The 26307-nt window shown below is 44.2% G+C and overlaps 1 protein-coding gene across 3 annotated transcripts in view; it reads left to right on the forward strand.

Moving 5' to 3' along the window:
- The first annotated feature begins 675 nt into the window (after nucleotides 1-675).
- Nucleotides 676-26307, forward strand: part of NR3C1 (nuclear receptor subfamily 3 group C member 1) — a 131132-nt gene continuing 105500 nt past the window's right edge. Inside the window, exons 1-2 of one of the 3 annotated variants that reach the window (XM_029050019.2) lie at nucleotides 676-784; nucleotides 4815-6007. In XM_029050019.2, coding sequence (XP_028905852.1) covers nucleotides 4827-6007 — 1181 coding nt within the window. In that variant the 5' untranslated portion in view covers nucleotides 676-784; nucleotides 4815-4826. Of the gene's footprint in view, nucleotides 785-3008; nucleotides 3208-4814; nucleotides 6008-26307 lie in introns of those variants that run through there. The other 2 variants (XM_029050021.2, XM_029050020.2) reach the window with 2 other exon arrangements.

A 26307-nucleotide genomic window follows, 5' to 3' on the forward strand; every position in this document is an offset into this window, starting at 1 on the left:
TGTGTGTGACCCCGACGGGGCACGCGTGGAGCCGCGCGGGAGGCGGAGACACCTCCCCCCCCATCGTGTGCACGCCTGGGTGCACGTGCGCGTGCGTGTCCGACCCCGACGGGGCACGCGTGGAGCCGGAGACACCTCCCCCCGCCCCCGTGTGCACGCCTGGGTGCACGTGCGTGACCCTGACGGGGCGCGCGTGGGGCTGCAGGGGCGCGCGTGTGCAGGAGCGTGTGCAGGAGCGTGTGTGCATGCGTGGGAGGGGGGTGTGGAGGGAGCAAGCCCCGCCCCCGGGCCCGGGGGGGTCGTGTCCCCGCCCCGGTGCCGCCGGCGCTGCACGGGCGGACGGGCGGGCGGGCGGGCGGTCCTGGCGGCGGGGCCTCCCGCTCCCCCCACACCCCTCCTCTCCTCCTCCTCGTCCTCCTCCTCCTCCTCCTCCTCCTCCATTTTGCTTGGTGTCGCCCGTGTGTCGGTCCCGAGCGTGGCAGCGGGCGGCCGTCGGGGCCGGGCTGCAGCGCGGGGAGCTCGGGCCAAGCCCGGAGGGCGGCGGGGAGGAGGCGGGCCGAGGGAGGGAGGGAGGGAGGCCGGCTTCTCCCTCCCCGCCCCCCCCCCCCAGCCTTTCCACGCCAGGGAGGTCGGGGGGCGCCTGTTTACTTCCCTTTCCCCTCCTGCCGCCGCCGCCGCCGCCGCTGCCGGTCGTGGTGGCCGCCGCCCCGGTGGCCGGTGGCCACCCCCAAGTAGCCGGTCCGGGGGTCCGGTCCGGGGCGGGAGCGGCCGCACCCTGGCCCAGGTAAGGTCGGGGGGGTCCGAAGGGCCGGGGTGGGGGGCCCCGGGCGGGTGGGACCCTCGGGGTGGGGAGCCTCGGGCCGGGCCGGGCCGGGCCGCCCCCCCCAGGACCGGCCCCGGCCCCGGCGCTCTGCCCTCTCCGCCCGCGCCTCCCCGCACCCTTCCCCGACCCACCGGGCCCCGGCCTGCTTCAGGTTTGGGGCTTTAATCGTTCTTACCCTACCCCCCCCCCCTGCATTTTCTATTTCATCACTTTCAGCCCCCCCACCCCCCCGCGTTTTCTATTTGATCACTTTTAGCCCCCCTTCACTTTCGAGATGATCACTTTTAGGCCCCCTGTTTTTCTATTTGATCGCTTTTAGTCCCCCTTCACTTTCTAGGTGATCACTTTTAGCCCCCCTGTTTTTCTATCAGATCACTTTTAGCCCCCCCCCTTCACTTTCTAGATGATCGCTTTTAGCCCTCCTTCACTTTCTAGATGATCACTTTTAGCCCTCCTGTTTTTCTATTTGATCGCTTTTAGCCCCCCTTCACCTTCTAGATAATCGCTTTTAGCCCCGCTTCACTTTCTAGGTGATCGCTTTTAGCCCCCCTGTTTTTCTGTCAGATCACTTTTAGCCCCCCCCCCTTCACTTTCTAGATGATCGCTTTTAGCCCCCCTCCACTTTCTAGATGATCACTTTTAGCCCCCCTGTTTTTCTATTTGATCGCTTTTAGCCCCTCTTCATTTTCTGTACGATCACTTTTAGCCCCCTTCACTTTCTAGATGATCACTTTTAGCCCCCCTGTATTTTCTGTTTGATCGCATTTAGCCCCCCTGCATTTTCTGTTTGATCACTTTTAGCCCCCCTTCATTTTGTGTATGATCACCTTTAGCCCCCCTTCACTTTATTTGACCACTTTTAGCCCCCCTGCATTTTCTATCTGATCACTTTTAGCCCCCCTGCATTTTCTATTTGATCGTTTTTAGCTGCTCTTCATTTTCTGTTTGATCGTTTTTAGCCCCCCTACGTTTTGCATTTGATCACTTTTACTCCCTTCGTTTTGCATTTGATCACTTTTAGCCCCCCATTTTGTACTTGATCACTTTTACCCCCTTCATTTTGCATTTGATCACTTTTGCTCCCCTTTCTTTTTGCATTTGATCCCTTTTAGCCCCCCTCATTTTATATTTGAGCGCTTTTAACCCCCTTCATTTTGTATTTGATCACTTTTAGCCCCCCCCCCTCATTTTTTATTTGATCATTTTCAGGCCCCTTCCCTATCTGATTAGGCCCTTTCATTATTTACTTATTTTTTATCTCCGGCCCCTTCTTTTTTTTTTTTTGCTTTCTTTAGACGGCTTCATTTTTTTATTTAATTTTTTTTAAGGCGGCTTCATTTATTTATTTCTTTAAGCGACTTCGTTTTTTATTTTCTATCTCTCTGGGCGGCTCCGTTTTTTTAAATTTTCTATCTCTTTGGGCGGCTCCGTCCTTTATTTTCTACTTTTTTAGGCGGCTTCGTTTTTGTTTTGTTTTTTGTCATACGTTTCGGGCGGCTTCATTTTTTATTTGGTGTTTTTTAGGCGGCTTGGGTTTCTTTGCCGTCTTTATTTACTTTAAAAGGCAGAGCAGAAAAAGGGTGTCCCAACTCTTGTTTTTCCCAAGTAGTTCCCCGCTTCGTGTCTCCGATCGATTAAAATTCCCGGCGAGGTTAAAACGTGTCTGCATTCTCGGGGCTGGGTTTTTTTTTTTTCTTTTTCCTATTTTTTTTCCTTTTCCCTTTTTTTTCCCCCTTTTCACCCCCCCCCCCCCCCTTCTCCGCCTTCCAGGGGCGAAAGGGGGCTGTGACAGCCTGAAAGTTGCAGACTTCTCAAAGGGGCTGGTGTTATCTTGCAAAAGTGGGCGTGTCAGAGAGAGCTCAACAGGTCTCGGCACATTTCTCCTTTTTTTTAAAAAAAAAAAAAGCACCCAAAAAACGCAATGGTGAGGGTTTCTAGAGGGCAATGTACACTTTGCATTTGATGTGTGTGCTTACTTTAAACTGAAAGAGACGCCTGCGGGGAAGGCTCTTGCAGTAGTTTAGACGCCCAGGATGATTCTGTTGCTGTTGGGGATTTCGATGCGGGTTGAAAAACGGCAACAATTCTAGCTCAAATCCTTCCCCCCGTCGTTTGGTGACTGCGGATTTTTTTTTTTTGCCCCCCCCCCCTTTTCCCCGACTGGCTTGAAAATGGTGACCATTATTGGTTTGCAACTTTGGAAAAGGGAGGATGTTGCTCTCCGACCCGTTTCGTTTTTGCACCGGGGATTGTTTTGGTTTCGGGTTTGAAGGCAGCTGTCAGGAAAGCGGCGTGCAAATTCATCAGGCCTCCCCCCTCCCCCCTTTTGATATTTTGTCTGTATTTGGAGAGCCTTGTCAAGTAAACAGCGGTGAAACGGGGAGGTAAGCTCTATCGGTTGGAGTTTTTTTCAATTATTATATATGCATGTATATTTATAGCGGCTTTTTCTCCGCTCGCTCCCATTTGGGTGCCTTAAAAAAAAGTTCAGGATTTTTAACTTCTTCCATCAGGAAGATCTCCATCTGTTGTGATGGGATTTAATTAAAATAGTTCGACTAGGAATGTCAAACTCTCGCATCTTTCACAAAAGGCTTGATTTAAGAAAAAAATGCGATCGTGACTTGGGGCTGTGCAGATGTCTCTGTGGAGGGCCATAACATGGTTTCTCTGCTGAAGAATGGGGTGGGTGAAGGTTTAAAATCCAATGACTGCTAAAGTGGGTCGTGGCCATCTTAGTGGACACTCCTCTTAATCTGTGTGAGGCTTGACGTTTGAGGCTATTTTCCGTCTTCCTTTGCCCTATCGTCTCGTTATTTTGGTACTCGTTTAAGAGGAGGAAGTTTGAGTCCTTGGGTCGTACCTGAGGTTGTATACTGTTACACGCCGTCATGCAGCCGCGTGCAGCCTAGATTGAAGCTAAATTGATGGCTATGCCTCCCAGAAAGTACACCCACCGAGTGACAATTCAAATACGACACTATAGCGGTGGAACCAGTTAGGTTCTTGAAATCAAGTGTCTCCTTGAAACTTGGTGCGGTAAGGCCTTTCGAATTAGATTATTTTGGGCGCTCCTCAGTGTTTTTGCACCATGTGAGACTACCTAGATATTATATTCAGCCTCCACCGAGAGAATCTTTTCTCTTAAACTCGCCCATCGGTCAGTTGAGAGGATGGCAGACCTAAGGGGTGATTTATTTTCCAAGCGAGAGAGTTGTAGAGTTACACCAGTAGGTAGTAGTCGGATGTTTGAATGTGTGACCGGCCAGTGGGTGGTGAATTTGTGAGGAATTAGCCTCGAGAATTCTGGCCCTGAATTTTCCAAATCTCCTAATGTGCCCTGGCTCTCCATAAAAGTAAAAAGCCCTCTAGACTGTAAGCTCGTTGAGGGCAGGGAACGTGTCCACCGCTTCTGTTCCGTTGTCCTCTCCCGAGTGCTTAGCACAGTGCTCTGCGCCCAGTAAGCCCTTAATGTAAGAATCACTGGTTGAGCAAAATGGTCTGGCAGAATTGAAAAGGGGTGGCGTTCCAGGGATTAGCTTGCCTGTTTTTTCTCTTTTAAAATGTTTGCACTGGCGGCTACGCGAAGCCCCAGCCCCCTCCCCCCCGAAATAATCATTTGCAACTTCTTGAAACACGGGGGTCGTCGTGAGATTTATTTTGATTTTTTGTCAGGGGCCAGGCGAATAGCAAGCGGTGGACTGTTAGCGTTTGATGCGGGAGGCTGGGCCGCTTGGCTGGGTCGTTCCGTTGTGTGCTTCATTAGCAAAAGTAAAGGAAATGACACTTTATCTTCTGTCGAAAAGCTACTCTTCTGATTATGAGGAAACAGATTAGTAGTTCCCTAAAGTGTTTATTGATGTTTGGCTTTAGAGAACAATCGGCCTCACTTCCAGGCGACCTAATCAGATCACCTGAGTTGTTTGGGGTTTTGCAGTTGATTGTGTTGACTCTTTATGGAAGTTATGGTGCTTTGTTTTTGTTTTTGTAGCTTCGTTAGCTAATGGACTCCAAAGAATCATTAAACCCCCCTGGTGGAGAAGAAACCACAAAAAGCGTGCATTGTCGGGACGGAGGAGGAGGAAATGTCATGAACTTCTATACAACCTTAAGGGGTGGAGCTATCGTGAAGGTTTCTGCATCTTCATCCCCACTGGCTGCCGCATCTCAGTCAGAGACCAAGCAGCAGCTGGTTTTGGGTGATTTTTCCAAAGGCTCAGTAAGTAATGCGCCACCCCAGCCGGATCTTTCTAAGGCCGTTTCTCTCTCCATGGGACTCTATATGGGCGAAACAGAAACAAAAGTGATGGGAAATGACCTGGGATTTCCACAGCAGGGCCAAATTGGGGTTTCTTCTGGAGAAACGGACTTCAGACTCCTCGAAGAGAGCATCGCCAGCCTCAATAAGTCGTCCGGCGTGCCGGAGAGCTCTAAGGGTCCGGCGCCCGCTGGGCCCGACAAGGAGTTTCCAACGACGACGGATTGTGATCTTGCTTTAGAGCAGCGGACTTCAGTTCAAGGCCAGACTGGCGCAACCGGTGGCAACGTGAAGCTGTATACCGAAGACCAAAGTACCTTTGATATTCTGCAAGATTTAGAGTTGCCCACCAGGTCGCCCGGCAGGGAGGCCAACGATAGCCCCTGGAGATTAGACCCTCTGCTGGAAGAGGGTGGTTTGCTTTCTCCTTTGGGAGCAGACGATCCATTTCTCTTAGAAGGAAGCGCCAGCGAAGACTGCAAGCCTCTTCTTTTACCGGACACTAAGCCTAAAATCACCGAGCATGGAGAGCTGCTTCTCCCCAGTCCCAGCGTGCAGATGCCTCAAGTGAAAATGGAGAAAGAAGACTTTATTGAACTCTGTACCCCAGGGGTGATAAAACAAGAGAAAGTGGGCACAGTTTACTGCCAAGCCGGCTTTCCCGGGGCGAATATTCTCGGTAACAAAGTATCTGCCATTTCCGTTCATGGTGTCAGTACCTCTGGAGGACAGATGTACCACTATGATTTGAATACTGCGTCCCTTTCTCAGCAGCAGGATCAGAAGCCTATTTTTAATGCCATTCCAACTCTTCCTGGTAGTTCAGAAAGTTGGAATAGATGCCAGGGATCTGGGGATGACAGTTTGACTTCCTTGGGAACTTTAAACTTTGCTGGTCGACCTGTGTTTTCCAACGGCTATTCAAGGTAAGAACAGTGGCTTATATTTCCTAAGGCTCAAACCACCAGCCCACTCTTTTGAGATGTACTCCTTCTTCTCCATTGTGTCCCCAAGGGGCAGTATCTTAATTCTGGCAAATCGGATTGCGATCGATTGTCGCCATGCTGCCTTATCAAGCAGACCGTTTTGTTCTTTAGATGGTGATAGAATTGTTCTTCAGTGAGAGCACCTTTCTGTCTCCCCCCTCCTCCCTGGCTGAGTCGCCTCCCCTCTCTCCAGCCCCAATTTTTCTTCTTAAATGGGTGACCGGCACCCCAAGCGAAGTCACTGAAAGGCAGAAAATCAGGATGCCCTGCAGCCACATGGCTTACAGACTGGATGGTGGTTAAAATTTTTTTAAAGTTGTCGGGCATATTTTGTACTTCAGATGCATTCTGGCGCTGGGCAGATAATACAGGATCAGGCACAGTTCCTGCTCGCCGCAGTCCTCACCATCTATATTAGACGAGGAGGTGGTTCAGGGGGAGGACTCGGTGTTGGCCTGATGCAGAGTGAAATGTTAAAAGATACTGCAGATTTTTCAAGTTATGGTTCATAACTCTGTCCGTGGAGTTTAGAGGCTAAGTCAAACGAATTAGATTGATCGATCCATTTTGGATCGATGGATTGGGTCTGACCTGAACCTGAAATCTGGGGTTTGCTGAAAAGTAATAACTAAGAATAGTTCTCCTAAGACCCGCACACATTCAGGTAGGGACATGGTTTTTTGCTCAATAACTAAATGTAGGAATTTAGAAAAGGCTTGGGTTTATTTTTTAAGGCCAAAGAAAAGTCGTGGTTGTGAATTGGAAGGAGAAATCATTAGCAGTGCCTACGGTAGAGGTAAAGAAAGAGCAGAGCACCTAAATGTTAATGGTTGATTTTTGAGAGCAGGTGTCAAACTCTGTTCTTAATTTTTTTTGGTTTTCATTTTGCTCAGAATTCACTTATTTCAAATCATTTAAGCTTTGTCCTTTTGAAGACGTGTTTCACTCTGCATGAATCGAACCATTGGCCTTCTTGAGATGAGGCCTCAGTGGAAAAAAAATTAGACTTTTAATTCAACCAAGACTTCTTAAAGGTTCAGGTTTTCCTTATTAGAAAATGGAGCCTCTGCACCCCTTTGTCCCTCTGTTTCAGAGGGATTAAATATTCTTTTTCTTTGAAAGGAAACAAACCTTGTTTTTGTTGACCTCTCTGTGCCTCTAGGATCTTACGATGTTTGTTTACCCTAAGTGCTGCATTTAGTTCTGATGATACAATTGCGGTCTGTGTTATCTAGCAAGTAGTTTTGTTTTGAAATAAGATTAAGTTGTTCATTTTAACCTAGCTTATTTTCGTCGTTTATTTTTAATTACGTATGCTTGGTTCTCAGAAGCTGAAAATAATTTGTGGGCTAAGGCATTTCTAGGAAACTATTAGATTGTTTGGGGGAAGCTCTAATAAATGCCCTGGAATAATAACGGACTCTGTAAAACCTAGGAATTTTTAAAGCTTTGGGGCATATGTTCAGCTTTTTGTTTTCTCTTTTCTTGGTTCGGAAAATTGTGTTGAACTAAATTTTTTCATTGAAAACTGGAAGAAAAACGCTATAAAAACTAAATTGTAAAGAACACACGAGCTCCGATCTGAGTAATAATTCTGACTTTAAGTAATCGAGCATCCGTGTTTCTTTAGCAGAATGTTTCTCGCTGGGGTGATCTATACCTGTGATTGTATTCCGTGATGAAAATTAGGATATTTTAGGGCAAATTCTATTTGAGAACCCATTTGATCCTTTTGTAGGAAGATTTTGGTAATTTTGTATCCATCCTACCAGCTTAATGGAATTCAGTCCAATAGATAACTGGAGGAAATTACCCCCAAGGAATAGAAACAAGGGGTTTTCTTTCTCCTGAATTGAATTAGTTTATTGTTTTCAAATGAGCAACATTGAAATGACTTCAGTTTGTGGCTTACAACTCTCCTGCTGTATAGGTTTCTAGCAGCTCTCCAGCTGTAGCTGTAATAGGATTCTAGCCAAATATTAGCCCTGACCATTGACCCTTATAAAACAACTAGTCCTACATAATTATTGAGGTGACAGCTGGGTTATTTGAGGACTGATTTTCCCACCTAATGTCACATTATCAAAAGTCAATAATGCCTATGAGGCCCAGGCGGGATGGATTTTATTAAAATACTACAAGTTATGTACATAGCTGAAGAAAAAAGGGAGGGGCGGGCAGTAAATGGGTAATATTTATCTGAGTAAAAACACACACAGCTACATTAAGAGATTCATCCAAATTTTAATCATAATACTACTAATTATGGTATTTGACACACGCCGTGTACCGGGCACTGTACTAAGCACTGGGGTGGATACAAGTAAATTGGGTTGGACGCAGTCCCTAACCCCCATGGGGCTCACAGTCTCAATCCCCATTTTACAGGTGAGGTAACTGAGGCACAGAGGAGTGAAGTGACTTGGCCAAGGACACACAGCAGACAGGTGGCAGAGCTGGGATTAGAACCCATGACCCGCCGACTCCCAGGCCCGTGCTCTATCCGCTACGCCGTGTTGGTTCTCTACAAATCCTTTGTGATCAAAATAGTGTTTAATGGGGATTATTAGTCCTCTGACTAAGAAAAGGTACAGCAAGCATCTCATTTGAGTGCAAAATATTAATCGCTTTGCTTTGGAGCAGTTGAATTGCTTCTGTTTATTTTGGCATAGGAGTCTCAAATTACTGTTATTGGGGGAGTTGCTAAAGAGAGAAATTCTGAAGAGCAATAAGAATACCTCTAAGTTGGCCCGATTGAATATCAGTTCAAAGATGTGAAACCACCTGCATGTCCTTGCTTCATTAATAGAATCACAGTCAATTGTTTGATTTAGAAATTATTTTGCTCTTGCACAGTTGGTTAGAAAAACTTTAAAAAGAAGGAAATACAGTTTTGAACTTTGAGCCCCTTTAGGCTAGTGATACTGCACCTTAGCTGGGAAATATTAATTGTGAGGAAGAGGAAAGCCAGTATGGGAAGGAAAAGTCATCTCTCTAGCCCTGTCTGATAATGCTTTTTCTGAGTTTTCCTTTGGAGGCAAGGGAGTGATTGAGAATCACTAATAATACGAATACCTGAGACACAGCGTGACCTAGTGGAAAGAATATGGGTCTGGGAGTCAGAGGACATGAGTTTTAATCTCAGCTCTGCCCCATGACTGCTGGATGACCTTGGGCAAGTCACCTAACTGCTCTTTGCCTCGGTTACCTCATCTGTAAAATGGGGATTGTGACTATAAGCCCCATGTGGAATGTGGTCTCTTTTCAACCTGATTAACTTATATCTACTCCAGCACCTTAGTACAGTGCCTGGCACGTTGTAAGTGCTCAACAAATGTCATTTAAAAAAAAAAAGTGTAGTGATTTGTTAGTTTGGTAGTACTTCTACTGGTTGTTCCTGTGCCTGATCTTAAAAGAGGAAGATGTGGAAGAAGCACACACACACCCACTCACCCACCACACACACCGAAGTAGTTCCTGTCAATATGCTTGCATCTCATTAGGCAAATAGAAGGCTTCTGCAAATCCTCTTTAGGTTTTGACAGTCATGAGGTGAAAAGGAAGGGGGGTGGGGTAGGGAGAAAATTAGCCAATACAGTACTTCTAAATGTCTGAACAATAATATATTGTAATTCTTTCATCATGAAATCTATCACAGTTTGTTTTGACTTTTTTTTAATACTCCCCCTAATATTTGCTATTGGATGCCTTTATCATGAGAGATTTGTTTCATGAATCTGCTGATTACCTAGGTAAAGGGGGTGTGTGAGCACAAGAAGGAGGTTGGTTTGGTTTGTTTTTTGGTTATTTTCATGGCAACAGTAAATCTCAAGAGAACTCCCAAGAAGATGATGAGGGAATATTTTAATGTAAAGTAGATCTTCTTCATCTTTTTACTACTTAGGAAATGAAATCTAAAGTAAATTAATTTGTTACGGAGGAAGCAAAAAGCTTGTCTGTCTTCCCCCAGAGCAGAGTCCCTCTTCTGACACAGTTCAACTTTACTCTCCTATTTCAGTTGGTGGGATGTCATGATTATAAGAAAACTTTTAGGATACAAGTTTGTGACGTGGTTATTGGATAGTGTATAGATGGTATTTCTGCTTGTGTGGCTCCTGCTATCCATTGGCTTCAAGGTTTCCATTGGTTCCTTACCTACTCAGTCGATCCCTCTTATTCTGTGCAGTGCACTAGCTTAAGCACTTGGGCAAGTAGAGTTAGTAGTCACAATCTTAGCCCACAGGCACATTACACTGTAGCTAGGGAGACAGAGACAGAAATAAATTGCAGGTAAGAAGGAGCAACAGAGTACAGAATCTGTAGAGAGTTCAGAGTACATAAGTGACGTGTATTTGTGTATGAGGAAGCCTGGGGGAAGAGTACTTAAAGGGTGAGGTTTCAAGTGCTTAGATGATGCAGTAGGGGGAAAAGGAAGTGAGAAATTAGTCAGAGTAGGCTTCCTTGGCGGGGTGAGGGAAAGGGGGATTTGATTTCAGTAGGGCTTTGATAGCCGGGAGTCTGCTGGATGTGAGGTTGATGGCAAGAGAGATAAGAGCCAGCCACACTGAGCAGCTTGGGTAGAAGAACAAAGAGTAGGTTGGATTGTAGTGGGAGAAGAGCAAGGAAATGTAGGGATGAGGGAGCTGAAAGAGTGCCATAATTTCTTTCTCTGCATCTCCCCCTGGGGCTCTTTCCAAACAAATATAACTGCACCTTACTTCAGACTCTCCCACTAAGTGCTTGGGAGAGTATAGTACGACAGAGTTGGTAACAAGTTCCCTGCCCACAACGAGCTTTAAAATCCTCCTAAAAGACACTGTAAAAGGCACTGCTTGATTAATCCCCACTGTCCTGATAGTACCATCCCAACAGCCTCCTAAGGTCTTATCCTGGATGTATGGTGTAGGGTTATGTTTGTATCGGTGAGTAAGGTTTCCCACCATCAGGATGTACTCTTACAATGTTGCTCCTCCTCCCCTCCTCTCCCCCTTTCCCCCCCCCACCGCTCTTTCTTCTTCCCCTCCCCTCAGCACTGTGCTCCTTTGTATATATTATTTATTACCCTATTTATTTTGTTAATGAGGTGTATAGCTCCTCGATTTTATTTATCTTAATGATGTCTTGTTTTGTTCTGTTTTGCTTTGCTGTCTGTCTCCCCCGTTTAGTCTGTGAGCCCATCATTGGGCAGGGATTGTCTCTGTCTGTTGCCGAATTATACATTCCAAGCGCTTAGTGCAGTGCTCTGCATATAGTAAATGTTCAGTAAATACTATTGAATGCATGAATGTTGATGATACGCACAATTAATCTATCAATCTGTAGTATTGAGCACTTATTTATTGGGCTTTCAGATGTGCCCATGTCTCCTCTATCTTAAAAAAAAAAACTCCCGAGACCCCACAGCTCCCTCCAGTTATCTCCTCATCTTCCTCCTGTCATTCCTCTCCAAACTCCCTGAGTGAGTTGTCTAGACCTGCCATCTCAAGTTCCTCTCCAATTCTCTTCTTGACCCCCTCCAATCTGGCTTCCGTCCCCTTCACTCCATAAAAAACACCCTCTCAGAGGTCATGAATGATCTCCTTCTTGCCAGTCCAGTGTCTTCTACTCCCTCCTCATCCTCCTCGACCTCTGAGCTGTCTTTGACACTGTAGACCATCCCCTTCTCCTGGAAACATTACCCAGCCTCGGCTTCACCGACACTGTCCTCTCCTGGTTCTCTTCTGATCTTTCTGGCTGCTCAGTCTCAGTCTCTTTCGTGGACTCCTCTGCCTCCCATTCCCTTCCCTGTGGGTGTCCCTCAAGGTTCAGTTCTGGGTCCCCTTCTATTCTTCATCTACACCCACTCCCTTGGAGAACTCACTCGCTCCCATGACTTCAACTACCACCTCTATGTGAATAAATCCCAAATCTACATCTCCAGCCCTGATCTCTCCACCTCTCTGCAGTTTCATATTTCCTCACACCTTCAAAACATCTCTACTTGGGTGTACTCCTGTCACCTCAAACTTAAAATGTCTAAAACAGAGGTCCTTGTCTTCCCACCCAAATCCTGTCCTCCCCCTGACTTTCCCATCACTGTAGACAGCACCACTATCTTTCCTGCCTCACAAGCCTGTAACCTTGGCATTATCCTTGACTCCTCTCTCTCATTCAACCCACAAATTCACTCTCTCACTAAATCCTATTTGTTCAACCTCCACAGCATTGCTAAACTCCGTCCTCTGGGCTCCATCCAAATGCTGCCACGCTGATCCAAGCACTTAGCCTTTCCCACCTTGATTCCTGTATCAGCCTCCTTGCTGACCTCCCTGCCTCCTGTCTCTCCTCACTCCAGGTGATACTTCATTCTGCTGCCCGGATCATTTTTCTACAAAAACATTCAGTCCAGGTTTCTCCACTCCTCAAAGCACCTTCATCGGTTTCCCATCCACCTCTGCATCAAACAGAAACTCCTCACCATCAGCTTTAAAGCCCTCTATCACCTTGCCCCCTTTTACCTCACCTTGCTACTCTCTTACTACAACCCACCCAGACACTTCTCCTCTAATGCCAACCTACTCACCACCTCATTCTCGTCTATCTCGACACCATCTTCTTGCCCTTGGCCTGCCTCTGGCCTGCAGTGCCCTCCCTCTTAATTTCTGATGGAAATTACTCTCCCCTCATTCAAAGCCTTCTGGAAGGCACATCTCCAAGAAGCCTTCTCCAACTAAGCCCTCTTTTCCTTTCCTTCCACTCCTTTCTGTGTTGACCTGACTTGATCCCTTTATTCATCCCCCTCCCAGTCCCACAGCACTTATATATACATAATTTATATATTTATATTAATTTCAGCCTCCCCCCTAGACTGTAAACTTGCTGTCGGCAGGGAATATGTCTATTACATTGTACTCTTCTTAGGACTCAGTACAGTGTTCTGCCCACAGTAAGTGCTCAAAGCTATACTTGCTTACTTGATTGCTTACCATGTGCCAAGCACTGTACTAAGCACTTGGGAGAGTACAAGCCATCCACCACCTCCCAGACTGCACCTGGGAGTCCACTACTTGGTGTTGCAACAGCAAAGATCCATTAGCGCAGCAAGTCTCCATCTTTGAGTGCAAACAGTCTTCTTAGCTACTCATTCGTGGAGAAGATTTTACCATCAAGAGTGACACTTTAGAAAACAAAGTTCAACTGAATATAAAAAACACATTGCTTTCTTGTTTAATTGCTTCCCCTTTTTTTACCATTTGTACAGAAAATGGATATTTTAGATTCAGTTTGCCTTAAGAGAAGCAGCGTGGTGTAGTGGATAGAGCAAGAGCCAGTGAGGCAGAAAGAATTGGGTTCTAATCCTGGCTCCAGCATTTGTCTGCTCTGTGACTTTGGGCAAGTCACTTAACTTCTCTGTGCCTCAGGTATTTCTTCTGTAAAATGGGGATTAATACTGCGAGCCCCTTGGGGACAGGGACTGTGTGCAACCTGATTAGCTCATATCTTCCCCAGCAGTTAGAACAGTGCCTGGCACCTAGCAAACCCTTAACAAATACTTTTTTTAAAAAAAGAGAATGAGAGAGAGAGAGAGAGAGATTGGGAATGAGAGAGAACTCTGTAGGTTCCCCTAGTGCCAAGTAAGCACTCAAATATTGCCGGTGATAATGATGATTCAGCTTTTATATTACTGGCAAGCTAACTCTTAAGAGCAGAACAAAGATTATGCCTTTACATTCTGCACGTACACCAGTTCAACTCTTGTTCATTTATTTAAAAATCTCTCTGAAAGGCATCTCAAAATTTTTCAAATAATACATACTTCAGCCAATGTTAGAGATAATGTGCATCAGTATGTATGTAGGGAAATAGCCAAAATTGTTGGGACTTTTGTCAGGATTTTGATGAGCCTAGTAGGGTCTGCTCTAATCCATGAGAGTCAGGGTATTTACAGTGGTTAGGAAGGTCTAAATTCACCTGTCTGTAGATGATCAAATTGAATGAAGAAAATCTGAGGAAGGCTATTTGAAATGCTGAATAAACCAATGCAAAGTTTTAAAAATTGTGCTGACTTCTCTCACTCTTGCAGGTAGTCATCCAAGTTTTGTTTAGGAGGCAGGTTATGTCGTTACCCATCATTGTTACCCATCATCATTTGGACCAGATGTATTGTACTGAATTTCTCTTTTACTTTGGGAATCATTTTAAAAGTATCAGTTAATTGTCTTGCCTGTTTTATAAAACCAGTTTTAAAATGAGATTAATGAAAATATTCCCCAAATTACAGGTGAAACCTTAATATAATAAGTAAAGGTTTATGAGACCCTCATTATTATAAGAAAAAACAGACAATCAATTTGATACCATGTATGGAGTGGGGGAAAAAAAAAAACCTGGTTACAGTGAGAGTTGTTTTGATTACAACTTGACTATAATGAGAGAAAATACATACTCTGAGCTTCCCTCTCTCCCAGCTGGTGTAATTCTAGGCAGTTTTCAGTGGCAGATTGTCCTGTTTATTGGGATGATATCTCTGCAGCTACTCCCATCCAAGCAATCAATCAATCTTAATTAAGGAGCCCTTACTGAGTGTAGAGCAGTGTACAGAGTGTTTGGGAGAGTAAAATATAGCAGAGGTGGTGGACATGTTCGCTGCCCATAATGATGTAGTCGTTTTTCTCCCCACTTTCTGTGCTCCTCAGAAAACTGCCCGTATTGCTGCTGTTTTGAAAGTTCCCTTCCCTCACTCATCAGATCCCTGCAGTGAAAACCTGAGCTGTTTGTTGCCGGTGGGGGGAGAGACAGACAGACCCTCTAACCAGGGGCGATTCCCCAGTACTCAGTTTCAACAAGTAGTTGTCCTAGAGGAGGTTCAGTAAGATGAGTTTGCTATCCATTGGGAACCCGTGTTTCAGGAAACACCCAAAATGACAGCAAACTCATCCTCTGTGTCCCTCATTCCAGCTTTTACCCCCAGTCAGTTCTTGGCCACATGCGGTATCCCTTCCAGGTTCCTTTGTTCCCTGCAGAATCCCAAAGAACACAAGCGCCTTTGCCTTCCTACTGTCTCCCCTAAGCGCAGATGGCCCTGGGCTGATCTCCAGTGGGTCGGGTCGTGACAAGGAACCCTTGACCTTCCTGGAGCATCTTCTGGAGATAACTGAGTCCTCACCTTCCTGAAGACTGCCAGGTCCTCTTGGATCCTGCTCCTTATGGCTCCCCAGACTCTGGGCTGGCCTTCCCCAGTCTTGTCCAGGGGTAAATGAGGCTACTCTCCATGTGTTGTGTTGGTTTCAGCGTCTCTGAAACTCATCAGTGCTTATGTCCTGTTGCCTTCTGAGACGGGGTGGTCCATGAGGCTGAGGACCTGTTTGGACTGTGCCATGGAGTCAACCTCCACTTACTCCAAGAACTTAGTACAGGCCTCTGCATACAGTCAGTGCTCAGTAAATATGATTGACTGACTTGACAGATAGAGCCCTATTTGTGAGGGAGATGCAGTCTCTGGCCCAAGGCTGGGATTCTGATGAGCTCTTCTTAGGCCCTTCCTGGTGGTGGTGATACATGGGGATACTGGCAGTCCAGAGTCATAATAATAATAATATATGGTGTTTGCTAAGTGCTGTGTGCCAAGCACTCTACTAAGTAAGGGGGTAGATACAAGCAAATCAGGTTGGACACAGTTCCTATCCCACATGGGGCTCACAGTCTCATTCCCTATTTTACAGATGAGCTAACTGAGGCCCAGAGAAGTGAAGTGACTTGCCCAGGGTCACACAGACAAGTGGAGAAACTGGGATTAGAACCTATGACCTTCTGACTCCCAGGCCCATGCTCTATCCGCTAGGCACAGTAGATGTTAGGAAAACCATCAGTGGTCTTCATTGAGGACTTACTAGGTGCAGAGTACCGTGCATACCCTTGGAAGAGCACACGTTCCCTGCCCATAACGAGTTTAAATCTAGAAGGGACACAGCCTCAATGCCCTTTTCCCATCCTTTCCTTCATCCCCCCTATTTCTTCTCTTCCATTTCTCTCCCCACTCTTCTTTTCTCTTGCCTTTTCTCACCCTTTTTTATCTGCCTCTGTGCCCCCCCCCCCCCATTTAGTCCCACACTCCCTTCAAAACCCTATCCCCTCAGTACTCCTCTTTTAAAGAAAATGCTGGGTTACCATCTTGGTCCTCAGCATGTGTATAACCCTGGATTTACAGGCTCCCTAATCTCTCTGGCTGCCTTTTGGAATTCCCCACATCCCTGGGCTTTTGAACAGGAGTAAATCGGGATAGGAATTACTTCCCTGAAAACCACAAGTTTGAGAGTGGGCCGGCCAAATCAGAGTATATGGTCACCGGGGTAGAATAATACATATTTGTGGAACATTTCAGTAAACTCTTATTTTAACACGTCTCAGGGAATTCTAGAATTGCATCAGTTAGGCTGAAAATTCGTTATTGAAACTGACAGTTTTACTGAAATTTAGTTTAGGTATACATACCAGAAATTTGCTCTTTAAAATGTTCTTGAAAATAAGGTTTTTTATTGTGGTGGTAAAATGAGAGTTGACAGAATGGAAGATTTGTCCAGAAAAATGTTTAAATGCATTTGAAAATATCACTTAGCTATTGACCTTTAGAGGCAAGTTTTAAAAATCAGATTTAGTATTAGTGATGTCTGCATGGGGCACCGTCTAACGTGGAGGTTAAACCCTTTTTTATGGACTTTTTATTCATCTTAATGTGTACCGATACTTCTTCATTAGCCAGTTAGTAAGAGCTAACTAACTCCCTAGTAATTCAGGTTGTAACTAGGAACAGGGGGACTTAGTGGACTAATATTACATCTGCTCCAGCCTTTAGTACATTGACTTGCACATAGTAAACATCAGCGCTTAGTACAGTGCTTGGCACACAGTAAGCACTTAACAAGTACCACCATTATTTAATAAATACCATTTGAGAGTGGTAGTTTGAGGTTGTTCAGTTGAAATGCAGGCATCATGGTTTCGTGCAAAAAGCATGAGTCTTGGAGAGAGGAGGCCTGACCTGGATTCTAGTTCCAGTTTTGTCAGTGGCCTACTATGGGACCGTGAGCAAAGCTTTTAATCAATCTGGGCCTCAGTTTCCTCATCCGTACCTCTCCTTTCTTTCCAGAGATACTGAGAGGATAAAATGACACAATGTGAAAGCATTTTGGAAATACAAAAGTACTGTGAAATAAAAGGTTATGCGAAGTTTGTTTTGTAGGATATTGCATCCCAGTGCAAGCCTTTTTAATTGGCTTACAAGTCTGCCTAGTTGAAAGCTCTTACTTGGAAGGGTCCAGTGGCCAGCGTGCTTGGATTCTGGGGGCTGACTTCCTGAGGTTCACTAAGATAACTAGATTTGCACTTGGGATTGTTCCCTTTATTCACCCCTCCCTCAGCCCCACAGCACTCAAGTCCGTATCCATAATTTATTTAAATTAATGTCTCCCACTAGAATGTAAGTTCGTTGTGGGCAGAGAACGTGTCTGTCAACTCTATTATATTGTACTCTCGCAAGTGCTTAGTACAGTTAATTCATTCATCAGCGTGGCTCAGTGGAAAGAGCACGGGCTTTGGAGTCAGGGCTCATGAGTTCGAATCCCAGCTCTGCCACTTGTCGGCTGTGTGACTGTGGGCAAGTCACTTAACTTCTCTGTGCCTCAGTTCCCTCATCTGTAAAATGGGGATTAAGACTGTGAGCCCCACGTGGGACAACCCGATTCCCCTGTGTCTACCCCAGCGCTTAGAACAGTGCTTGGCACATAGTAAGCGCTTAATAAATACCAACATTTCATCGTATTTATTGAGCGCTTACTGTGTGCTTTGCATAGTAAAATGATTAAAATCCATCAGTAAACGTGATCGATAGATTGAAATGAGAGTACCAGACTGGTGGTAAAAGAGCTGGAATTCCTGTTCCGCATATCAAACTGATTGATTGGGTTTAGGGGTTCTGAAGGATTTTAAGATGGGATAGACTAGTGGTTGGGGGCTATATGACATCTTGTCTGCTCATTTGGTAATCTGGTGCTTCATGTTTGGTCTGCTCTGTGCAGGTACGGATCAGAAGAGTAATTTTTCATCAGAAAATGTATTTTAAAACACCAAGAAACTAAAACTTAGTGGCTTGGGGAATGGCTTTACTTACAAAAAACTATTCAGTCTGTGAATTCAACTTCTTATGTATCAGTTTTCTTCTCTCAAGTACCTTTTAACAGATGTAATTCATAACATTTAAGTTCATGGTCATTGACAGGAATTACAGTTCCACAAAGCGTACCCATTTAAAAGATAAACCCAAGCCTTTTCAAAATGTGACCAAAAAATGACTCTTATCTTGTCTTATGTTATCGAGTTGTCTCCAACGTACAGCGACACCATGAACACATCTCTCCCCACCTCCATCTGCAGTCATTCTGGTACTGTATCCATAGAGTTACTAATATATCGTGGGAATAGATACGAACAGACTAAGGAAGGACTAACTGGGGAAGAGAGAAGAGGGATGGTAGTGAGGGATGCTGGGATACGGTTGTGACAGTTACCAAAACTGGGTTAAATTAAAAAATGTCAAAAACATTCTCTAAATCAGCAGTTTAATCTATCTGTGCCTAAAATGGGGTAAGGTTGGGAGAAAGTTTCAGCAAAAATTATTAATGTATAAAGGGGAAGATGAAGGACGAAAGTGGCTACGTGCCATACACATACTTGTAATTAAGTAGAAGCCTAAAACTACTGTGTCCTTTTCACCAAGTTGTTAAAAGTTCCAAGATGCTTATGCAGCTTCTGAATTTATACTGTGTATTTTTCCAGTACAGTGCAGAGCTTCCACTGGATGCTCAATCAATATTAGTTAAGGACCAAATACATTTCTTTTTTAATTATGTATGCGTAAGATCTTCAGAGAAGTGGAACTGCTGAAAACACTGTAATACGCTTTTGATGCTCTAGTGTTGTCAATTAAAAAATGGGTTGCCTCTAATTTTATCGGTAGGTCAGTTTAATTATCATTAACCTCTTTTCTTCATAAAGGTGTCAATAGAAATCACTTTCAGAAAGTGTTCCTGCTATTCACCGGACATATGTTGAATGTATTTTAATTCCACTTTTTAAAAATGCAAACCACAGAAATGAAATGGGTGCAGCATCTATTGTTTAATGGTCAAGTAGACCTATAGAATCACTCCGTTTTCATTTGACAGAAAAGCAGCATGCGAAGTGACAACAGGAAATTGAATTACAGATTAGTGGGCTTCCATTTTTGTCTTAAAATATTAGTAAGTAAAACACACTCATTTATGTAAGAACAAGCGGCATGGGTAGCAGATGACACTCAGGCTCGCTTGTGCCCCTCTCTCTTCTCTCTCCGCTTCCTGGTCAGTCCTGTTCCTGACCCAGTCCCTGCCCCAAACGAGTGGCTGCAAGAAAGGCAACCTGCGACATGGTGGGCAAAGGAAGGTGGGGCAAAGGAAGGTGGGGCAGAAGGGAACAACTTTGAGAACAACTGGGCATCAGAACTATGGGAAGAGGAGAGGAGGGAAAGAAAGCGAGACCCGTAGAAAATCAAGAATTGAGAGTAATTCTCTTGCAGGCCTTGTGTTTTTATAAGAAAATTAGCCTTTATTCCACTCTGTTTTGTAATTTGTAATGTCTATTTTGAAAGCTCGTATAGTGGCAAAATTTTGAAAGCTGTTGTGACGTGATATCCCATTTAGAAAGTGATTTATTTCTTGCGGATTGGAACGCAAAAGTGACTTGGGACCTTATGAACATCATGTGATGGGCATTACGGCGGTAGCAGATCTCGTTACGGACTTGCCTTTTTAATTTTTTTATTATTCTGGTCAGTCATTCCTTAATTTGAGGTTTTGTGTTTTTTTAATATTTTTGACAGTTCCGTTATTCATCCATGAACGAAACCCTTCCTGTTATTTTTCTTAGAAGAGATGGGAGGAAACAGAGGAGAGCAAAGGGTGTAGCTGGTATAGCATTTGCCACCAGTACCCACGATGAGAGGGGTGTAGACCCAATTTTCCTGCCCCTGCTGACAGCAGGTTTCTGCCACCATCAGAACTTTTTCCTCTCCTCCTTCTCAGACCCATTTTGTAGCTGGGATGCTGCGTCGGTTGACAACTGTAGTAGAAGATGCGAGCTCATCGTAGGCTGGGAGTGTGTCTCTTTGTTGTTGTATTGTACCCACCCAAGTGCTAGTACAGTGCTTTGCACACCGTAAGTGCTCAGTAAATACAGTTGAATAGAAATGAATGTGGGGGCACTCACTCTCCACACTTGCAATGTTTTTCTAAAATCAAATCTTAAAGGATCCTTTCCTAGGCTGTCATCCCTTACTATTCCTGCTCCCTTCAATGCACCTATGTACTTGCATTGTTCCCATTAGGCTTTTGATCTTCACCCCACTCTTGGCCCCATGGCACCTGTGTACATATCCATAATTTAGTTTCATGTCCGTCTCCCCGGCTAGACTGTAAGCTCTTGTAGACAGGGATCATGTCTACCAACTCGGTTCTATTACATTCTTCCCAGCACCCTTTACACAGTAAGTGCTCAATAAATACCACTGAAAGATTGATTGAAAGGTGAAGGTTACTGCACTCCCCAGCATAGGGAAAAGAGGAAAGGAAAGCTGTGTGTTGAGTCATCTGAAAGTTTGCCTTTTTATGGTATTTGTTAAGCACTTACTACGTGCCAGGCACTATACTAAGTGCTGGGGTAGATACAAGACACAGTCCATGCCCTATATGGGACTCATAGTCTTAATCCCCATTTTACAGATGAGGAACCTGAGACACAGAGAAGTTGTGACTTGCCCAAGGTCACACAGCAGACAAGTGGCGGAGCTGGAATTACAACCCACATCCTCTGATTCCCAGGCCCGTGTTCTTTCCACTAGGCCACACTGCTTCTCTAGATGCTCTAGGTTTCTGGAGAAGAGTCCTGAACTGACTTCCATTTTATGTGAGGTCCAGGCCCAGTGAGAATCGGGCCTGACATTTACAAGTCCTTCCATTCTCCCCACCCAAAATTCCATGTAAAGTTGGCCCAAGGAGTTTAAGAAGAGTATCCAGAGAGGGCTGGCTATATAGTCTAGGTTACACCTCCAAATGACTTGTTTCCATCAATAGTGAACCTGCCTTGAGATGGAGCTGAAGGGTTTCTTTAAAGATAAGCTAGAAAGGCTAAAATAGCTGCATGCCGTTATATCGTAATATCCCGAGTGCTTGGTACAATGTTTTGCACACAGTAAGTGCTCTATAAATATGAATGAATGCACGAATGCATTCTGGGATATGCACGTTACCCCTCTTCTTGCCCCACAGCACTTGTGTGTAGATGTACATATTCTGTTTATTTTATTAATGATGTGTGTATATCTATAATTTTATTATACTGATGCTATTGATGCCTGTCTCCTTGTTTTGTTTTGTTCTCTGTCTCCCCCCCTTCTAGACTGTGATTAGGGATTATCTCTATTTGTTGCCGAATTGTACCTTCCAAGCGCTTAGTACAGTGCTTTGCACACAGTAAGTGCTCAATAAATACAATTGAATGAATGAACTCTAGACTAATAACTGTGGTATTAAAGCGCATACTTAATTACAAGATAATCGGATTGGACAGCCGCTGTCCCACATGGGGCTCACAGTCTTTCTTAATCCAGTCCCCCTTTTACAGATGAGAAAACTGGATTAGAACGCAGGTTCTCTGATTCCCAAGCCCCTAACCTTTCCACTAGGCCATGACTGCATGCTCGAAGTTTCTTGCAAGATACTACCATTTTATTCCCTCGCTAAGGAGTAAACCAAATACGGCTTTAAGCAAGCCCAACCTTTTTTTTGTCAAAGGCCGGGAGGATTTTAGCCTGATGCATGAACCACTTACTATACTTTTCTCCTTTTTTCTTGACCCCAGTACCTGAGCTAGTGAAACCTCGGTTCCCCAGATTGACCAGAGGCTTGTGCAGATCTCCAGCTGGGCTGGTTATATGAGGGTTTCCTTCTTCATGCCGTCTTTCTATTGAAATCCACTCCTTGGGTTAGGTTGATCACAGAAATGGATTGTAAAATATCTATCTAACTTGTATTTACAAAAATACGGTAGTATCTAACATGTTCCCACAGGAGCAAATAAAACGTTTCACTTTTGGGTGGGGGAAATAGGTAGTGTACCATTCAGTTCGTAGAACCATGTATTACTTATTCACGGTCGCTGCATAGGACGTGTCTTTGCCAGTATGTAAGGTACTCTTGTGCCTGAGAGGAAAATCTAGCTGAATAGTTCAACAATGCATTTTTTCCCTTTGAGTAATATGCAGGATCCTTTAAAGCTATATTTTTAGCTAATGTGTATCTTATCCTTTAGCAAATGTGATAGCTGTATCCTTTCATCTTCCATTGTTTAATTACCTAATGGAAGGATTTGAGTTACAGTGCAGAACTACTTATTTGTGCAAATTTACACCCTCAGTTGGGTGGCCTGTTTCATAACCTAGAATTTCCTATTATTACTGTAATTAAAACAACTTGTTTTCTCAAGTACTGCTTCATTCTCAACAAAAAAAATAGTTTATGGTAAAGATGGAACCTGATCCACCTTTAGTAACTGGAAGTAGGTGACAAAAATTCAGTTATAAAAAGCTTTCCCTTTGACTCTGCTGCCTTTGATAGGCCTTTAATTACATAAGTTACTGCAGTAGCATTTTTGAAACCTCTAACAAGGTACCTGCTTGAGCGTTTTAGTTTGTCGAATGGTCTTTACCAGGATCGTTACTTTATATTTTCTACTTTGCTTTTAGAGACTTTAAATCTTCCACATAATTTTAACTTAAAAAGTTGGCATTGTCCTCCAACCATTTTTCTTTAACCCAGAAACTCAAGTGAGCAAGATTTAAACTTAAAATAAACAGGCTGTATGACTTTGCATAGAACATTAACTCACTTTTTGCATCATTGCCTGCTTGGTCCCAGCATGAATCCCAAAGGACTTTGAACAGATCCATATCTGTTACGATTGTCTTTTCGAAGCGACATACTTGGTCACGTGGCTAAACCCACTTTTCATAATACTCATGGGCCACTCCCTTTCTTGGCTTCACCCATTCCCCAACCCTTCTCCAGCCATTCCTCCCTGTTGTCTCCCTTTCCTTGGCTGTTTCCTACCACTGCTGCCCCATCCACACCTGCCGCTGATGTTCTATCTTGTAGCCGCCACCTCAGTCATAATCGCCATTATTATCATTGGCATTTTTTGAGCTCCTCCTAGGTGCTTGGAATATTCCAAAGAAGCTTCTGAACTGGACCTTCTTTGAGTTTGACTTCCTGCTGACCCACACTAGCCTATGGGCTTGGGTACCATGAGATCTACTAAGTGGACCAGGCCCATACCAGGATCTTTCCTCTGCTGCTTTTGGAGAGAATCCTTACTAGTGTTGCATGCTGTCTCTAGTCTGACTGCTCTTCCCAAAGTCGGGTCGCAGACCTGAGTGGTGACTACTAGAAAATTTGAGATCGGTTACGTAGTTTTGTAGCTCGTAGCCAACCCCTTACCCGTGTTCTCCCTCTGGCCTGGAACTCCCTCCCTCTTCATAACTGACAGTCCACTGTTCTCCTCACCTTCAAAGTCCTCTAAAAATCACATCTCCTCCAAGAGGTCTTCCCTGATTAAGCCCTCATTTCCTCTACCCCCCCTCCCCTCTGCATTGCCTCTGCATTTAGAGCTCTACCCCTTAAGCACAGGAAAGCAGTATTGCGTAGTGGATAGAAAACAAGCCCAGGAGTCAGAAGGTCATAGGTTCTAATCCTGCCTCCGCCTCCTGTCCTTGGGCAAGTCACTTCACTTCTCTGTGCCTCAGTTACCTCATCTTTAAAATGGGGATTGAAACTGTGAGCCTCATGAGGGACATGGACTATGTCCAACCTAATAGCTTGTATCTACCCTAGTGCTTAATATAGTGTCTGGCACATAGTAAGTGCTTAACAAATACTATTAAAAAAAAAAAACCTCTTGGTATATACCCACCTTCAGTCCCACAGCACTTAAGTACACAACCTTACACTCTGTCATTCCCCCATCTGTAATTCATTGAATGTCTGTCTCTCCCTCTAGCTATAACCACCTTGAGAACAGGGATCATGCTTACTAACTCTTCTGGATTATATTGCCTCAAACCCTTAGTACAGTGGTCTGCCCAAAGTGCTCAATAAATACCTTTGATTAATGGTTAAATCCTTGATGGCTTGTGAGAGGGAAAAGTCAGGCATGTTAGAAGGTACTTCCCCAGTCCTAAAAGTTGATAATGTTACTCCAGGTGTACTTCAGTGGCAGTGATGGAGACTACAAAACTGCATGGCTGTTCTCATTCAGTATTGAATTTCTTATGCTCTTGTAGTTTTAAGATGGTGAGAGGAAAAGAGATCCATTGGTAGATCATAATCTGTTATTGAAGTACTAGGTACAGAGCACTGTACTAAGCACAGGAGAGCGTATAATTTTAAAAGTTTAAGGGGAGAGTATTTTACAGTAAGAGACTTGGATCTCTGGTAAGAAGTACATTATTCTGGGTTCTTCACTTGCCTGTGCATGCAAAAACGTATTTAGGTTTTGACCTAATTTGTTTTAACGTGGAATGATCAGTTTTTCAGAAGTTTGTCAGAGCTGTGCTATATGCTTATTTTTTTAATGAAATACTTGGTCAGACATGCATAATTAGATACCTTTCTTTTTTTTATTTTTAAAAGTGGATGCACTTCATGGAACAATTTTCTTTTTAAAGTTTCCATCCCTACCCATGGTACTTAAGTAATTAGTAGAAAGTATGAGAGTTTCCATTAGGATAATTTGCATTTCCTAGAGTAAACTTATTTTCCCTTGTAGGATGCTACAGGAAAGAAAAGACTTGTATTGGCAGAAAGAGATTTTTATGCATAGTCATATTTATTTGCTAGAGCAGTATTTTGGAGACGTTAGAAAAAAAGCCACTCTCTAATGAAGGAATATAAAAATCCCAAGAGTCTACCCGCCCAGGCATCTAAAAATGTTGTCTTGGCAGATGGGGGACTACGGAAACACAACCTCCCCCCACTCCTCCTCTCACCCTCCACCCTTGGTCCCAACCCTGCTCCCAGGCATCTTTGGAGATTCATCTGCTTATGGACTAGGGAGCAGGCAGCACAGTGGTGTTTAGCAGGTAGCCAGGGCCTTCAGAGATCAGGAAAGAAATGGAGCCACAATATGGGTGACTTTCTCCACTTAGATTGGAGCTCCATGTGGGATAAGTACCTCATTTGCCCTAAGAAATGCTGAGCACACAGTTCCTTTTGCCTGGCAATGGTTTAATAAATGTCCATACTACTTCTACTAGCAGTCCAGGCCTTCTGACCATCTAGCCATAGTGCATGTTGAAAGAGAGGCGGCAGAACCCACCCACTATTACCACCCCCTCTGACTCTCCTCTCTGTGGAGGTAGGGGGAAAATGGGACACTGAGTAACAAAGGTAAAGGGAGGATAGAAAGGAAGAAGGAATTATTGCTACACAACTACTTCATCACCTCCCTTAAATGGACAGACAACTGGTATGTCTGCTAAAAATTTCTGTAGATAAGAGCTCTAATGCAGTGCCTCACAAATATGCACGTGTCTGACTTGACAGACTTATTTTCTTCTAGCTGGAATTAATATTCCATTTCAAATGTTGATCGTGTGCTCTAGCTAGGAGCTCCTCTTCCTTTTCCTCCTCTCCAAGTTATTACTATAACGTGCGCAGAAAAGTCAGTAAGCGCTTAGTACAGTCTGCACACAGTAAATGCTCAATAAATATGATTGAATGAATGAATTTTGGGAGTTAATCATTTATTTATACCTGTGTTGCAATAATGATAAGCTATTTTCCTCATTCTTTTTCCAGTCCTGTTGAGAGAGTAAATACAGAGTATATAAGATAGTATGTCCCTAGACGTACTTTTAGTTCATTTTATTGCCTCTTCTAGGCATAAAAGCAGTTATATTGTATTTGTTCAATTGTACAGTTGATATTTAAATTTTGTCATTTGACTTGGATGTTCTGCGTGAAACTAGCCCTTGCCGATGTGGAAAGAGCAAAAGGCCCCAAATAATGAATGGCTGGAAGATTGAAGTATTTTTACATGAAGGTTAAAGGAGTAACTTTCACTGATCTAATATAGTCTCTCCATTCTGTGGGAGAGTTAGCGTAAATCTGCCTTTTAAT

Source organism: Ornithorhynchus anatinus, chromosome X1 (genome assembly GCF_004115215.2).
Source record: "Ornithorhynchus anatinus isolate Pmale09 chromosome X1, mOrnAna1.pri.v4, whole genome shotgun sequence".
In the NCBI taxonomy this organism is placed as follows: Eukaryota; Metazoa; Chordata; class Mammalia; order Monotremata; family Ornithorhynchidae; genus Ornithorhynchus; species Ornithorhynchus anatinus.